At 34.8% G+C, this 13,883-nt stretch overlaps 1 protein-coding gene across 2 annotated transcripts in view; it reads right to left on the bottom strand.

The window, feature by feature from the left end:
* Window positions 1-925: 925 nt before the first annotated feature.
* LOC106111792 (uncharacterized MFS-type transporter C09D4.1) overlaps window positions 926-13,883 on the bottom strand; it is a 20,641-nt gene continuing 7,683 nt past the window's right edge. Inside the window, exons 2-3 of one of the 2 annotated variants that reach the window (XM_013293943.1) lie at window positions 13,554-13,883; window positions 948-1,194 (exon numbers count right to left, since the gene is read on the bottom strand). In XM_013293943.1, coding sequence (XP_013149397.1) covers window positions 964-1,194; window positions 13,554-13,868 — 546 coding nt within the window. In that variant the 5' untranslated portion in view covers window positions 13,869-13,883 and the 3' untranslated portion in view covers window positions 948-963. Of the gene's footprint in view, window positions 1,195-13,553 lie in introns of both variants that reach the window. The other variant, XM_013293942.1, reaches the window with a different exon arrangement.

Below are 13,883 nucleotides of genomic sequence, written 5' to 3'. Positions count from 1 at the left end.
AAAAAAAAAAAAAAAAAAAAAAAAAAATATACCGTCGAATTGAATACCTCCTTCTTTTGGGAAGTCGGTCAAAAAAAGTGAGTAGTCTATAAGTTCTTCCAGGCTATCCTCTACATCTGTGCCAAATTTTTTGAGATCCGTTCAGCTTTAGGCTAACTCTAACAAACATCCATCCATCTAAACTTTCACATTTATAATATTAGTAAAAAGTAACATGATAACAATCTTGGACCTCCGACTTTATTTATTACAATCAAATAGAAACTTTTGATTGCTCGATACTTTACAACGCTAACGAAATTTGATAAAATAAAGGATCTCACTAGTAATATACGGTATATGCAACAAAAAAAAATAAAAAAAGAAAAAGAAAAGGTAAACAAACTGTACAAAAAAGAGTACGGACCAAGAGTCTGTAGAAGTTGATAAAAAAAAAACGAAATTTGATGCCACAATTAGATTGGAAATCATAATTCTGTTTATGTAAACCTTAACAAGGTTAATTTAAATAACGCATTAATTTCACAAAGAAGTCACTCTGCAAGTCACCAATGTACACATTTCTTGCTTGGAGTCAAAAACAAACAACATATAAGCACGTATCATATTAAGTTCAAACAAATTGTGTCCGTTAATTGCCGCAAGAAAAGCTTATTTTGCGGAAAATACTCGTCTTACAAACTCATCAAGGGACTTAAGACTTTATGTTTGTGACTGAGGGTCGTTATTAGCTAGTTGTTCCTTATCTTCGTTCTTCAGCCCTGGAGAGATGCAGCTTTAAAAATTGTTGTAGTAATATTTTCATATTTTGTATAATTTTTTTTTAGAATTTTGCCCAAAAACGGATTGTTCAAAGCTCTTACAATTTTCACTCATGTAATTTAGAATTTAAATATTTTAAAACGAGACTACAAATCTAAGTTGAGAACTCGCCCAATTGTCTACAAGCTACCAAGTAAATTGTCATACCTGATTACCAAACACACCGATACTGCAGGCAGAAGACACTTGGTCTGCTCCAAACCACACCGCAGCCAGTCGTGGTGGTACATTCAGAATGAAGACTTGCGATACAGCTACCACAGTTTGGCCTGTGAAGCCGAGCCAGAACATGTCTTGTGGCACTGAGAACACCTTCAGCCATGCTCCGAAACAAGTCCCGAACGAACCGATGATAGTCGTGATGCGGAGACCCTGAAAAAAATATACAATATCAGAATCCATTGTATTCCAAATTTTGTTGAATTGAAAATCTATTTAAATAGACTGTTTGCATATCAGATACGGATAGATGATCACATAAACAAGAAACTACTAATGAATGTGGATGGGTACAAAGGCAGAGAAAGACCGAAGGTAGCATGGATATTGCATGAAAGTGGATATGAAGGAGTAAATTCAGATCAGACGGCTGGTAGAGATGTATGAAGCAGTACGCGCGATGACGATTTCTATACGATTACATGACCTAAAACAAATGACAAACAGGCCTAATTTTGGTCCCTTTTCCTTTCCACCTTTTTCTTAAGCGGAACGGATGGGAAGGAAAAGCAGATTTGACAGTAGAGGAGACGCATAGGATGAGCAAACATCCTCTTTATGTGTGTCTCCTTCCACAGTCGATTAAGGGTAGGCAACGCATCTGCAATTGCGGATGTCTATGGCCAGCGGTCGTAACGCCATTTCGGCGGTTTCAAGTGACAGCTCGCTCGTTTGCAACCTTATAAAATGAAATAAAAAAAATCATAAATTTTTCTAAACAAAATAATGTAGTAAGAATGGAGTCGACGAAGAATTACATCATTTTAAAGACAAAAAAGCTAACCTCCTAAAAGATTTAATTGTAATTGATTAGGCTTCGTAATGGAGTTATATTTCACGGTATTTGAGTTTATTGTTAGAAAAATAACACTGAATGCAACAATAGATTGACCACTTATCTACTCCGAATAGTAGATCTGACATTGTAAATGACAGTGCGGGTTTTCATTGACAAAACATATGTACAAAAACAGACCTTCATCTCTCTCATTCTCATTGAAAGGAAAGAGATAACATTATGTTCTTATACATGCAATGGAGACTCACGTAATTATTTTTTGCCGGTCCAAGGTTGTCGCTTTATTATATTATTGCAAGTATTCAATACAATTATAACTGAGCTACAATAAAAAAAAACTTTTTTGTTGTTTACATTACTACTTCATGGCGAAATCAAGAAAACCGAGTGCTATATCGAATTACATACAGCATGGTACATACGCAGTTAAAATTATCACATCCAAACGACTTTAAAACAAAATAACGAAGAAAATTCAAGAAATAGAATAGGATTTAAGTAAGATATTGTCTCATTCTTAAGGCAATTTTCAAATTAAAACTTGTTCAGTTTCTCCTCCCACTAGAGTGAGAGAAGCATGGAACACGGCTTAATGAGACCATTTTAATTTTTGACCGACTTCCCAAAAGATGGAGGTACTTAATTCGTCTATATGTTTTATAAGCTCATGTTTTATCGCAAGTAACTATAAGCCAAGATCTTAACTGGTTTTGTGGCAGTCTTATACAAATTTATTTCTACATTTAATTACCATATTTTATGTTTTATACGATTAAAAAATTGCGTTGATAGTGCTAGCAACATTGTTCAGTTTTACCCTTTTATACACAATTTCAGCTTTCATTTAGAACAATATAGTTGGCCATTTCAACAACGCCGACGCTATCCAATGCAATGTAAATTACATTTGTACAAACGTCCAGGTAGTCGTATCTCCCGAGCTCGCAATTCCCAAGCGAGGAATTTATTAACTGCGCTGTTTTTATTTTAAATTCTTATAATACATTTGCTTTAGTCTACGGGATTAACTAGCGGTCACCTGTGACTTTTTCAATGCGAAATTAGAATGCAATTAGAAACAGTCCAATATGTTATCGCGTATATCAGCTACCATCCCATCAAAGTCCTATTATAATTGGCCCAGCAGTTATAAAGATAGCAGGAGTAACATTTTAATGTTCGCTTTTTAGCTGGTCAATCTCTTGGACAACAATATTTATAATGTGTGAAGTTTAAAAATAAACGTAAATATTGTTTTTACTAAAACAAGAGTTTCTACATACAACAAAACCATAAAGGGTAGCATTTTTAACAATTTAAAGCCCTTATCGTGTTATGCCTGAAACGCGTAGGTTTTCGCTGACCTAATTATTTACATAAAACATAAAGGTTTCCGCACAGACCTGAAAAAATATTTCTGTATATAATCTGTGTAAACGGATTAAAAGCGGGTGTTCGCTTTATTTTCAGTAGTTAAGTTTATTGCGGGCTCAATAAAATGTTTTAAAATAGTATATTTAGCCCTAGAGTGTACGCTATGACTTAACTATTGCGGAACTTTTGTGTGATTGTTGATTGTTTCGCAGTCAATTCAACTGTTTAGTTGCACAAATTAAAATCCGTGGCAGTGCCCGCTTTAACATCTTAGCACTGCAGGGCCGGCACGCGCGGTGTAATACCACGACCACACAGAAGACAGGCGTGAAATGGAAGCAATTCCGTATTTCGTCTGATGAGTGTGGTGCAGGAGGCCTAATTTAAGTCCCTTTCTCTTTACCATCCTGTTCTTATAAGGAGAGGATGGGAAGGGGAAGTGGATTTGACGGTGGTGGAGATGCATAGGAAGGGGAAACATCCTCTTTATATGCGTCTCCTCCTCCGTCGTATAAGGGTAGGCAATGCATCTGCAATTGCGGATGTCTATGGGCAGCGGTCACTTCGCCATTTTGGCGGATTCAGGTGGCCGCTTGCTCGTTTGCCACCTTATGTTATAAAAAAAAATCGAATAGTGTGGCACCTCCATATAAGCTTATAGGAATCGCAGCGAGACTAAACAGTTGTGCGATATTTTAGTTGCAAGGGCGCAAGCTCTTATTTTGATTCACAATTCATAAGTTGGTCGCTTAAAAGGTATTTTAATTAATCGTCGACAATTCTTTTTAAAGCGAACTTTTTGAATGGAACAATCAAGGTACAACGCCTACATTTCTGTCGGGGCAAGCTCTATTCTTTTGAACGGCTTCAATTTGAATTGAAATCAATTAGTCACCAATATTCAGAGTCGAGAAATTCGCCAAAAAGCATATAAAAAACTTAACACATTTTTGATTTACTGAAGCAAGTGATGACTCATCATCAACTTGCCCTTATACCTTACGGAGGGTTGGTACAGTATGTGCTGCTCTCCCATACATCTCCATCAGTCGTCGTATCTGGATCCACTCCTTTCTTAAGCATATCCTCTTTCACTCAATCCATCCATACTTTCTTCGGTTTCCCTCTACCTTTGTAGCCATCCACATGACTAGCTTTCTGTTTTATTGTGGCAACATTGTTGTGGAGTTTTGGTACTCAATATCGTGTGTACAATGTCCTAATTCACGTTACAGATTGATAACAATGCAATAATTTTTCAACATACAATGTTTATGCGCTTACTCTGTTGAGTGCCTGATAAGATTTTAGTCACGGTCAATCAAATGCAATTATATTATTACTAGCACGCATGCGGTAACGTCCGAGAGAAATAAAAAAATAAAAAAAGAAAAAATACTTCGCCAGTTTTCTTCCAGACTATGTCCTACATCTGTGTCAAAGTTCACTGAGATTTTGGATTGGAGTGAAGAGATACATAGTGACAAACATCCATCCATCTAACTTTCGCGTTTATAATATTAGTAAGAAGAAATAAATGAAATTTTAGTTTTGTAAAAAACTGTAATAATAGTCGCGTATAATAACAATACCCTTAACAAAGATAACTCAATTTTCCTCGAGCGAAGCTTCGATACCAATTATAGTATGCGATTTCATTACTGAACAGTATTGTCCTATAATGGACATCATATACGACAAAGTTTTATAACTCATAAATTAAAAAGGATATTCAATTAAATATGAGATTACATTATTACTTAATTTGTAACCTAGTAACTTGGAAAACTTACTTAACCTTAATTTCTGTTACTTCTTACTAATCTTACTTCTTACTCTTACTAATATTATAAATGCGAAAGTTTAGATGGATGTTTGTTAGAGTTTGTAGCCTAAACGGCTGAACAGATTTCGATGTAATTTGGCATAGATGTAAATGATAGTCTGGAAAAACATATAGGCTACTCAGTTTTGTTAATCTCACGCGAATAGAGTCGCGGGCGTAAGCTAGTACATTATAGAACAATCTAGAATTGTTTTTTAAATTAACATAACCATATAGTTTTTAAACATGTTTAAATGTAGGTCAGAATAACCTGTTATTACAAGGCTTTATAGCATGATAAATAAAAACATTTTGACTATTTCTTTCATTCTCATTTAGTTTGTTAAAAATTGCAAAGATCGCACCTAGAGACTCGGTAAACCGGATGGCAAAATATTTTTTTTTAATAACATAAGGTGGCAAACGAGCAAGCGGCCACCTGAAATCGTCAAAATGGCGAAGCGACCGCTGCCCATAGACATCCGCAATTGCAGATGCGTTGCCTACCCTTATACGACGGAGGAGGAGACGCACATAAAGAGGATATTTAGCCTTCCTATGCTTCTCCTCCACCGACAAATCTACTTCCTCTTCTCAACCTCTCATAAGAAAAGAGTGGTAAAGAGAAAGGGACTTAAATTAGGCCTCCGCCACCACACTCATCAGACGAAACACGGAATTGCTTCCATTTCACGCATGTCTTCTGTGTGGTCATGGTACTACACCGGGCGTAAAGGCCCATTGGTGCTAAGATGTTAAAGCGGGCACTACCATTGTTAGAATTGTTTTTGGGTAACCGCATTTCGCTTCAACAGTATTCTTTGTAGCCTTATATCACGCTTAGTCTTTGTCACAAACATTGTTACGCACAAACGTATGTTTTTCTTACAACTTAAGCCATATTTTTATAAACCAGCAAACAGAGCCAAGGGCATAACATATTAGGCAGTTGTAACGTAAACATGTTGGTTAAACTTCATGGTTAACTTCCAGTGTTTAAACACCCATATGAAAACATTTCTATCTCTGTTCTTTCGAAGAGAATAAATGGGACGAATGATGTTTTTGAACTTGTGCTTTGACAATGAAAACCTAAATGAGTAGATAAGCATGATGCGTGATAACACGGAAAACAAACGACGGTTAAGATAATTGTTAGAATAAATTTAATCCTTATTGCAAATGTTTACAAACTAAAAATGAATTTCTCAAATATTTTCAGGTAACATTTAGAACATCTATTTACTCGTAATAACATCGAACACCCAAAAGCAATAATAAGCGTAAACAATATTACTTAAATAGCAACGGGAATTTAATTTTCTGAGTGGCGTGGGATGGAGACGCCCTCAAACAACATAATATCGTCTATTGATCGATGTAGCGATTGGAAAGCCGTGAACAGAGTGAAAAAGACTTCGTTTAATCTTACTTCTTACTAATATTTTAAATGCGAAAGTTTAGATGGATGGATGTTTGTTAGACTTTGTTGTCTAAACGGCTGAACGGATCTCGATTAAATTTCGCATAGACGTAAAGGATAGTCTGGAAGAACACATAAGTTACTCAGTTTTGTTTATCATAATTCTACGCGGACGGAGTTGCGGGCAAAAGCTAGTATAAGGTAAAGATCTTGGGGTAACGTATAGTATTTGAAACTATTGGTATGAACGCAATCAGCCTTCATTTAAATACGTGGTCCAGATGAACTAGTAAGCAAACTCTATACAAACACATCAACAATGGAGACTTCGATATCCAATGTTAGCCACAAGCGAGTATCTCACAAGCAATTGTTTGAAATCGATACATTTTCAATCTACTTCAATTGCGACTCGGAAATAGTTGACCGATCTAATCCTATTTTAACTTATAGGTTTCCATCGTTTTTCCATAGCATTTCGATTTGCAATCAAGAATTGCTTTGGCAGGGATAGGATGCATAGGGGAAACATCTTCGTTCTGTGCGTCTTTTCCTCTATTGGCTGAAGGTAGGCTACTCATCTATGATGTCCATGAGCAGCGGTTGTTTCGCTGTTTTGACGAAAATCAAAGGTCGTTAGCTCGTGTTTCACTTTATAGACAAAGACCAGAGATTTTCATAACCGTCTTTTGTCAAAGTCCCGATAAACATACTGGTTTCGATTAAGATTCCGCTACTAAATTTCTTCTTAATTTTATTTCCCGCAATCGTATATGCTTGCAGAATCTCGAACATCAGGGACTCTCGACCACTTTAGGAAGAACTCTTATGACATCCATATAGCAGAAAACGAAAAAAAAAAACAGCTAAACAACTGTTTTAGACGCTAAAAGCGAACGCTGAAGTATCTATTGTCATTAAATTTAAAGACAATGTGAGATATAATAAAAGTCCAGTACTAAGATAGTTCAATAGATTACGGCATCATAAAACTGAGTACGTCACGGTTTTTCCTAAGTACTCGTAACAACCATCTAATATGTTTGTTTACTTACAAATCTCTGACAGTTTCTATCAATAGGTTATCAATTAGACGAACTTAGACGTATTGAATACTAGCAAACCGCCCCCGCTTCACGTGTCCACACTGATACGAATATACGTTTATTTATCACATTTGAAACATCTAAAATTATCAATATTTCTCTACTATATACATATAAGAAAGGAATATCTGTAATATGAAAAGAAAAACTCCAGTTTTCGTCCAGATTAATCGTCGTTGCTGAAAACCGCATTTAAAAATTTGTTTGTCTGTCTGTCTGTCCGCAAGTCACGTTTATTTCGGGTAATCTCCGAAACGGTTGGGCCAATTTCGACCGACGAAGTTGTGGGAAACAATTAGCTATACATACATATAAACGTTCCTCTTGAATCACTATCTATCTATTAAAAAATGCATTAAAATCCATTGCGTAGTTTTAAAGATCTACGTGTAAGTATTAGTATAGGGACAAATAGCGGGAAGCGAACTATTTTATACTATGTATTGATTATTTAATTATTGTCTATACTAATATAATAAAGCGTAAACACACATCTTTGTGGCCTAAGATGTCAGCAATTCCAGCATATATTTCAATAATTCTTTTTTAATAAAAAGCCCTCCACTTGTGTCACGCTTTAGGCTATATATTTTCACGCTATTAAACTTAAGTGGTAAATAAATTAGTTAAAACCGCTAATGTGGGATCTTTCCCATAAGCTATGAGCTGCCAACATCAAGGAAGAAAAGGTATTATAGTTACGGTAATTTTGACATTTGGAATTGCAAATTTCTAAAAAAACTTTATGTAATTTCATGCGGATGAAGTCGCACGGGAACAGCTAGTAAAGTACATATACATGTGTATATAATAAATATGTGCAAAGATTAATTAAAAGACAATAGAGGTGTTAATTAATCATAATACTAACAATGATTTGTTATCAACTTAATAAAGATGCAATCAAATGCAATAATTCTCTAGTTGCTAACGTATTTGTAACTAGCTGTTGCCCGCGATTTCGTCCACGCAATATAAAAATAAAAAAAGTACTCTATAATATACCCGTCTATGTCAGCTACCCTTCAGTGAATGTCCGATCGAAATCATTCAAGCCGTTTCGGAGATTACCCGGATCAAACGCGGCTTGCCAACATACAGACAGACAGACAGACAAAACATTTTTAAATGTGATTTTCGTTATCAGCAACGCAAATACATCTTCTTCCCGAAACTTGGAATTTTTCTTTTGATATTACAGACAGACACTCCAATTTTATTATATGTATAGATAGATAGGTATAGATTACACCAACCTAACTTAGGGAAGGCATACATTTTTAATTTATATCAGAAATAACTAGGTTTGCTGAACAATTTCGCAATTTAAAGTTTGATGGACGCAATAAAGCGTAAAATTAATTTCGTATTGTTTGAAGGGTCGAGATTCTGAAATGAATGTTTAGTAAAACAATTGCAACTCCTAACTTGTTGAGCCCTGCACACACTGACCTCAAACAAACAGGAACAGCTGAATACAAACATTTTTAATTTCACTTCGCTGGTTTGTTAAAGTTTGTTGGCCGAGTTGTTGATACTTGAACAAACAGAAAATCATTTAACGATAAATAGTAAATTGTAGGCTTATTTTACACTAATTTTCGCCCGCGATTCCGTCTCTGTGGTATTATAAAAAACAAAACCGAGTAGCCTATTTGTTATTCCAGACTAACCGCTACATGTATTCAAAATTTCATTGAGATCCGTTCAGCAGTTTAGGCTACAAACTCTAACAAACATCCATCCATTTAAATTTTCACATTTATAATATTAGTACGAAAAGTATGATAAGAATTATAGAAATTGCTTTTAAAATTATTAAATTAACGTAAGTAGAATTGTAAAATTCTTCTAAAATAATTCGCGCATAAATTTCCAGCGCAATGAAGTTAGCGAGAGCTCGGAGTGACTGCGTGGAGGCAACTTCACGTGTCGTTGCCTCGTATAATTAATTAATTTCATTTGCAGCACTTTACCATGTAACTTTGCAATCAGAGGTATATTGTAGAGAGTTCTACCTTTACAATTTAGGATTAGCAGGATTAAACTATTTTGATACTTTTGCTAACTAATTTCAAAGTATTATATCAAAAACGATAGCAGTTTTGTTTTTAAAATTATATACACAGGTGGTATTTTCTATTTAAAAAATGTTTTGAATTCTCGTTAAAAACAGCTGTTACCATACAAACGTTATGACTATTTTAAATATAAAAAAACTGTGAATCATTGCAACAATTTTTAGCACGTTAATCTCTAAATTTGATTTTACATGAAATCTATTGAGATTGATATCTCTCTTTCTCTCTTTTCCGATTCTCTTTGAAATGTAAATAATAAAATAAAATTTTCATAATTCCATGCGTATGAAGCCGCACGGGAACAGCTAGTTGATTATAAGAGGCGGTGTTTATATCGTTGCAAAAAACAAGGCAATTTTTCTGCAAGAGAATTACCGCGACTTCTATATATACATTTTACTCTAATGTAATAAAATACTGAACGACAAAGGAAATCGATCAAAAGACTTGAAATCCTTATCTTTTCGACCTCTGTGAAGGATCGACCTCTAAGCAACGAGGTTGTTGAGAGGAAAAATGTTTCGCAAATATATCGTCAACTTTCGTTTCAAAATTTACATAAAAAGATCAAAACATTTATCGCTCTTGCATTCTTTTGCGATTAAGTATTAATGAATATTACGCCTGAAAGTGTATATACATTTGGATTAGTATTAACCAGTTCCCTATACATTTTCTTTTAAATACCAACAAACTGAATGCAATTTATTTCCCTAGATGAAAGTTGAGAATGTCATATTCAAGTTGAGAAATGATTCCCGACTGCATTGAACAAAGTGCCAGGCGACAGAGAATGCATCAAATTACATCCGCGCACTTCTTTGTTTGAGATACTACAAACGTCAGGTATTAAAAGCAAAGAGATCAAGTTGTAAACGAAACGCGATTTTCAAAGCCTAAATTAAAACTGGAGACCATGGATAATTTATCTACCTCTGATACCAGACGACCCAAATTCTACCTGAAACACTCTCATTTCCAACGTCTTATGCTCATAAATAAGTTTCGCATCAACTAGACGGAATTAAACATAAAAGTTACTTTTACAAGTCATAAAAGAATGTCTGATTAAAAATGATTCCGCCTCCGCTTTACAATTATACCAACAGACTGAACGCTTGCCGGCGATTTCTCATGGAAATCAAAGCGAGGGTGTCCGCAGCTCCTCATACAATGGTCGCGCTGGATTCGAGCCGTGTTTAGTGCATCTAACTCGGTTAGCTAATCTACTGTCACCGCTTTGCTATGCTTCAATGCATTTCATGCTAAATTCATCGAGAATTTAAACACGTACGTCAAACTGTGTAATATATTTTATGGTTTACATTGTTATGGGTGACGCCGGACGATCTAGGCGCGGAAGCATCGAGATACAATCGTGTTTCTTTTATTTATTCTTTTATACAACCATTTTAACATTGAACCAAAATGATTTCACTATCATTTAAATATAACCTTTGTATTATTTATGTCGCAAAACGAGTTCCGTCTTAGAAACACCTATCTATAAATGTAATAAAATTGGAGTGTCTGTTTGTAATATCAAAAGAAAAATTCCAGATATTGGGAAGATGATGTATTTGGTTTGCAGATAACGAAAATCGCATTTAAAATTTTCTGTCTGTCTGTCCGCAAGCGTTTGTTTCGGGTAATCTCCGAAACGGCTGGGTCGATTGCGACCGGACTTTCACTAAAGGGTAAGTGACATAGACGAGCATATTATAGGCTACTTTTTTATCTTAATATTGCGTAAAAGAAGTCGCGGACAGTATACAACAAAAGTTGGTTGACGGGTTCTTTTTTCATCAATGAATATTTTTCCTAAAATAAGTAAATGTAAATATTTCACTTGATATTGAAGCAAAAATCTAGAACATATTAATTAGTAAGATTTCATTGATTTTTTTGTAGAAAATATAGTAATTATTTTCTATTCAAAACCTTCAATGGATGTATAAAATCATTTTACTCGTTATTCGCATAGAAACTAGAACAAACAATACATTTAAAGGCGTGTACCTCTGAACTGCAACAGAGGGTAGTTGAAAAATTTTTTGAGCGCTCTCATGTGAAGTGTCTGCCTCCAGCTGTGTAGGCTCACTGTGAGTGTATCATACAGACATATACATATTTTGAACATAAATATCAACAAAAAGAAGAAAAAATATCCCATTTATATTTCATTATACCTTCAATCAAATTTACAACAGTAAGATACAAAGCTTATAAAATAAAATATTTTTACAAGAATAATTGCATACGTGGCAACACAAAGCAATTTTGGATTTTTATGAATCTAATAAAAGCTTTAACATAAAACGAAATTCGGCATTCGTGTAAACATAGCTTTATACGGATTAGCAACACCGAGTGATAGTTGCAAACGTGACGTGTCGGATGTGATCCGCCAGTGGACACGTGCAGCGTTATCAGTGCAGTAAAGATGTTCATATCATTAGCACTACACCACGCCGTTTACCGTGACAACCTAACCGTAGAACTCCACTGTGATATTTCTACTAATACATCTATCCTTGTCAGTTTCTTTGAGAAAACAAAAACAAAACCATGTTCTACATTTGTTGAGGCAGTGGAAATCTACGGTGCACTAACTAACTAGCTAATTAACTGTTAGTCAATTCTTTACGTCACTTCAGAATATCATTGACTAAGAAATTATGAGTTAAAAAGTGATTACCGTGACGCATAACTTACTTTGTATAAAATTTAGTATCAAAAATAACATGCTTTTCTATCTTATGTTTTCGAGTCATTATAGATTATGAAAAGATATGAAAAGCCTTTTGACAACATGTAAAAGCAATTTAAGGCCAGTACTCGGCAAAATCAGTTAAACCTACCACATGATGATAAATATTTTGATGATATAGGTATATATTATGTAGAAACCTGGAGGCGTTTTTGGTTTGTTAAAAAAGTACATTTCTTAAACTGTTATAAAAAAAACAATGTGAATAACATTGGCTCGTGTAAGTGTGTTTCCATTAGTAAATAACCAGAAATACAAAGATTTTAACTTAATATAACATTTATCCAGCCTTGAAATTATTAAACTCTATAATGCAGCGATTTTTCTTTAAAATTTTCCTCGTGACAGGTTTTTCCCCTTTGTTTTTATAGTTGAATTTTAATGTATTTAATAATTTGTTTTAAATAGCAGGACAATAATTGTCAAGTACATTATATGCTGAGATTTAAGTATGTATGGTAAATAAGCATCCTTTGTAATTATATATTAAAACTTCAATAAACAATATTAGGTGTTTCATACAAGTATACTAAAATTTCCTAATCACTTGACATTGACTCAAGTTGTACTTTTGCTAATCTTACTAATATTATAAACTAGCTTTCGCCTGCGACTCTTTCGCGAGGAATTAAAAAAAATAAAATTGAGTAGCCTACGTGTTCTTCCAGACTATCCTCTACATCTATACTAAATTTCTTTGAAATCCGTTCAACCGTTTAGGCTATGAATAGGAGAGAGGATAGTCTGGAGGAACACATAGGCTAATTGTTTACTTTTTTAATTCCACGCGAACGGAGTCGTGGGCAAAAGCTAGAATTACCTATAAAAGTAACAAACCGGGTGATACCGGGACTAGAGCTTAGCACAGATATTTCTGTTCTTACAGTGCCTTTCTTTAATTAATCCGCTAAAGGCGCTAAATTTGATCATCGAATAAAAAAAATAACAATAGTTTCCTATTTTGTATACTGAATTATTTAAACGTCAAACATTTTATTTAGTAGGTAATTGTTTAGCTTAAGGTGGCGCAATACTTAAAAGTTTACAAGTTCAAATCCGAATTGAAGCACATATATTTGCGTCGCATTTATGTAAATTAAGACTGTGTTAAAATATCACTTTAATAGAACTTACAGCTTTATCCAGTAGCCAGCTGGCGGGAAAGATAAGCGGTATGTAGGTGATCATGTAGACCATGGAGGTCCAGTAGACCATGATGCTGGTAACGCCGTAGTACTTCACCACCGCGTCCTGGATAATGCTGTACTGGATCCATTGCATCGCGTTCGTCGCGGAGTTAAACACAAAGATGAACAGCATTAGCCAACGGATAGGGTACACCGTGTACTCCGTCGGTTGCTTCTTAGTTGGCGATTCTAACACGCCACCCTTCTCTCCGACCCCGTCCATCACGCTACCGCTAACCTCTATGCTCTTTGAGTCGCCCATTTTAGTTTTTTCTTT

This window comes from Papilio polytes, unplaced genomic scaffold, assembly GCF_000836215.1.
Source record: "Papilio polytes unplaced genomic scaffold, Ppol_1.0 DF824146.1, whole genome shotgun sequence".
Lineage (NCBI taxonomy): Eukaryota > Metazoa > Arthropoda > Insecta > Lepidoptera > Papilionidae > Papilio > Papilio polytes.
Note: the sequence above shows the minus strand (reverse complement) of the source record. Positions and strands in the feature narration are given on the sequence as shown.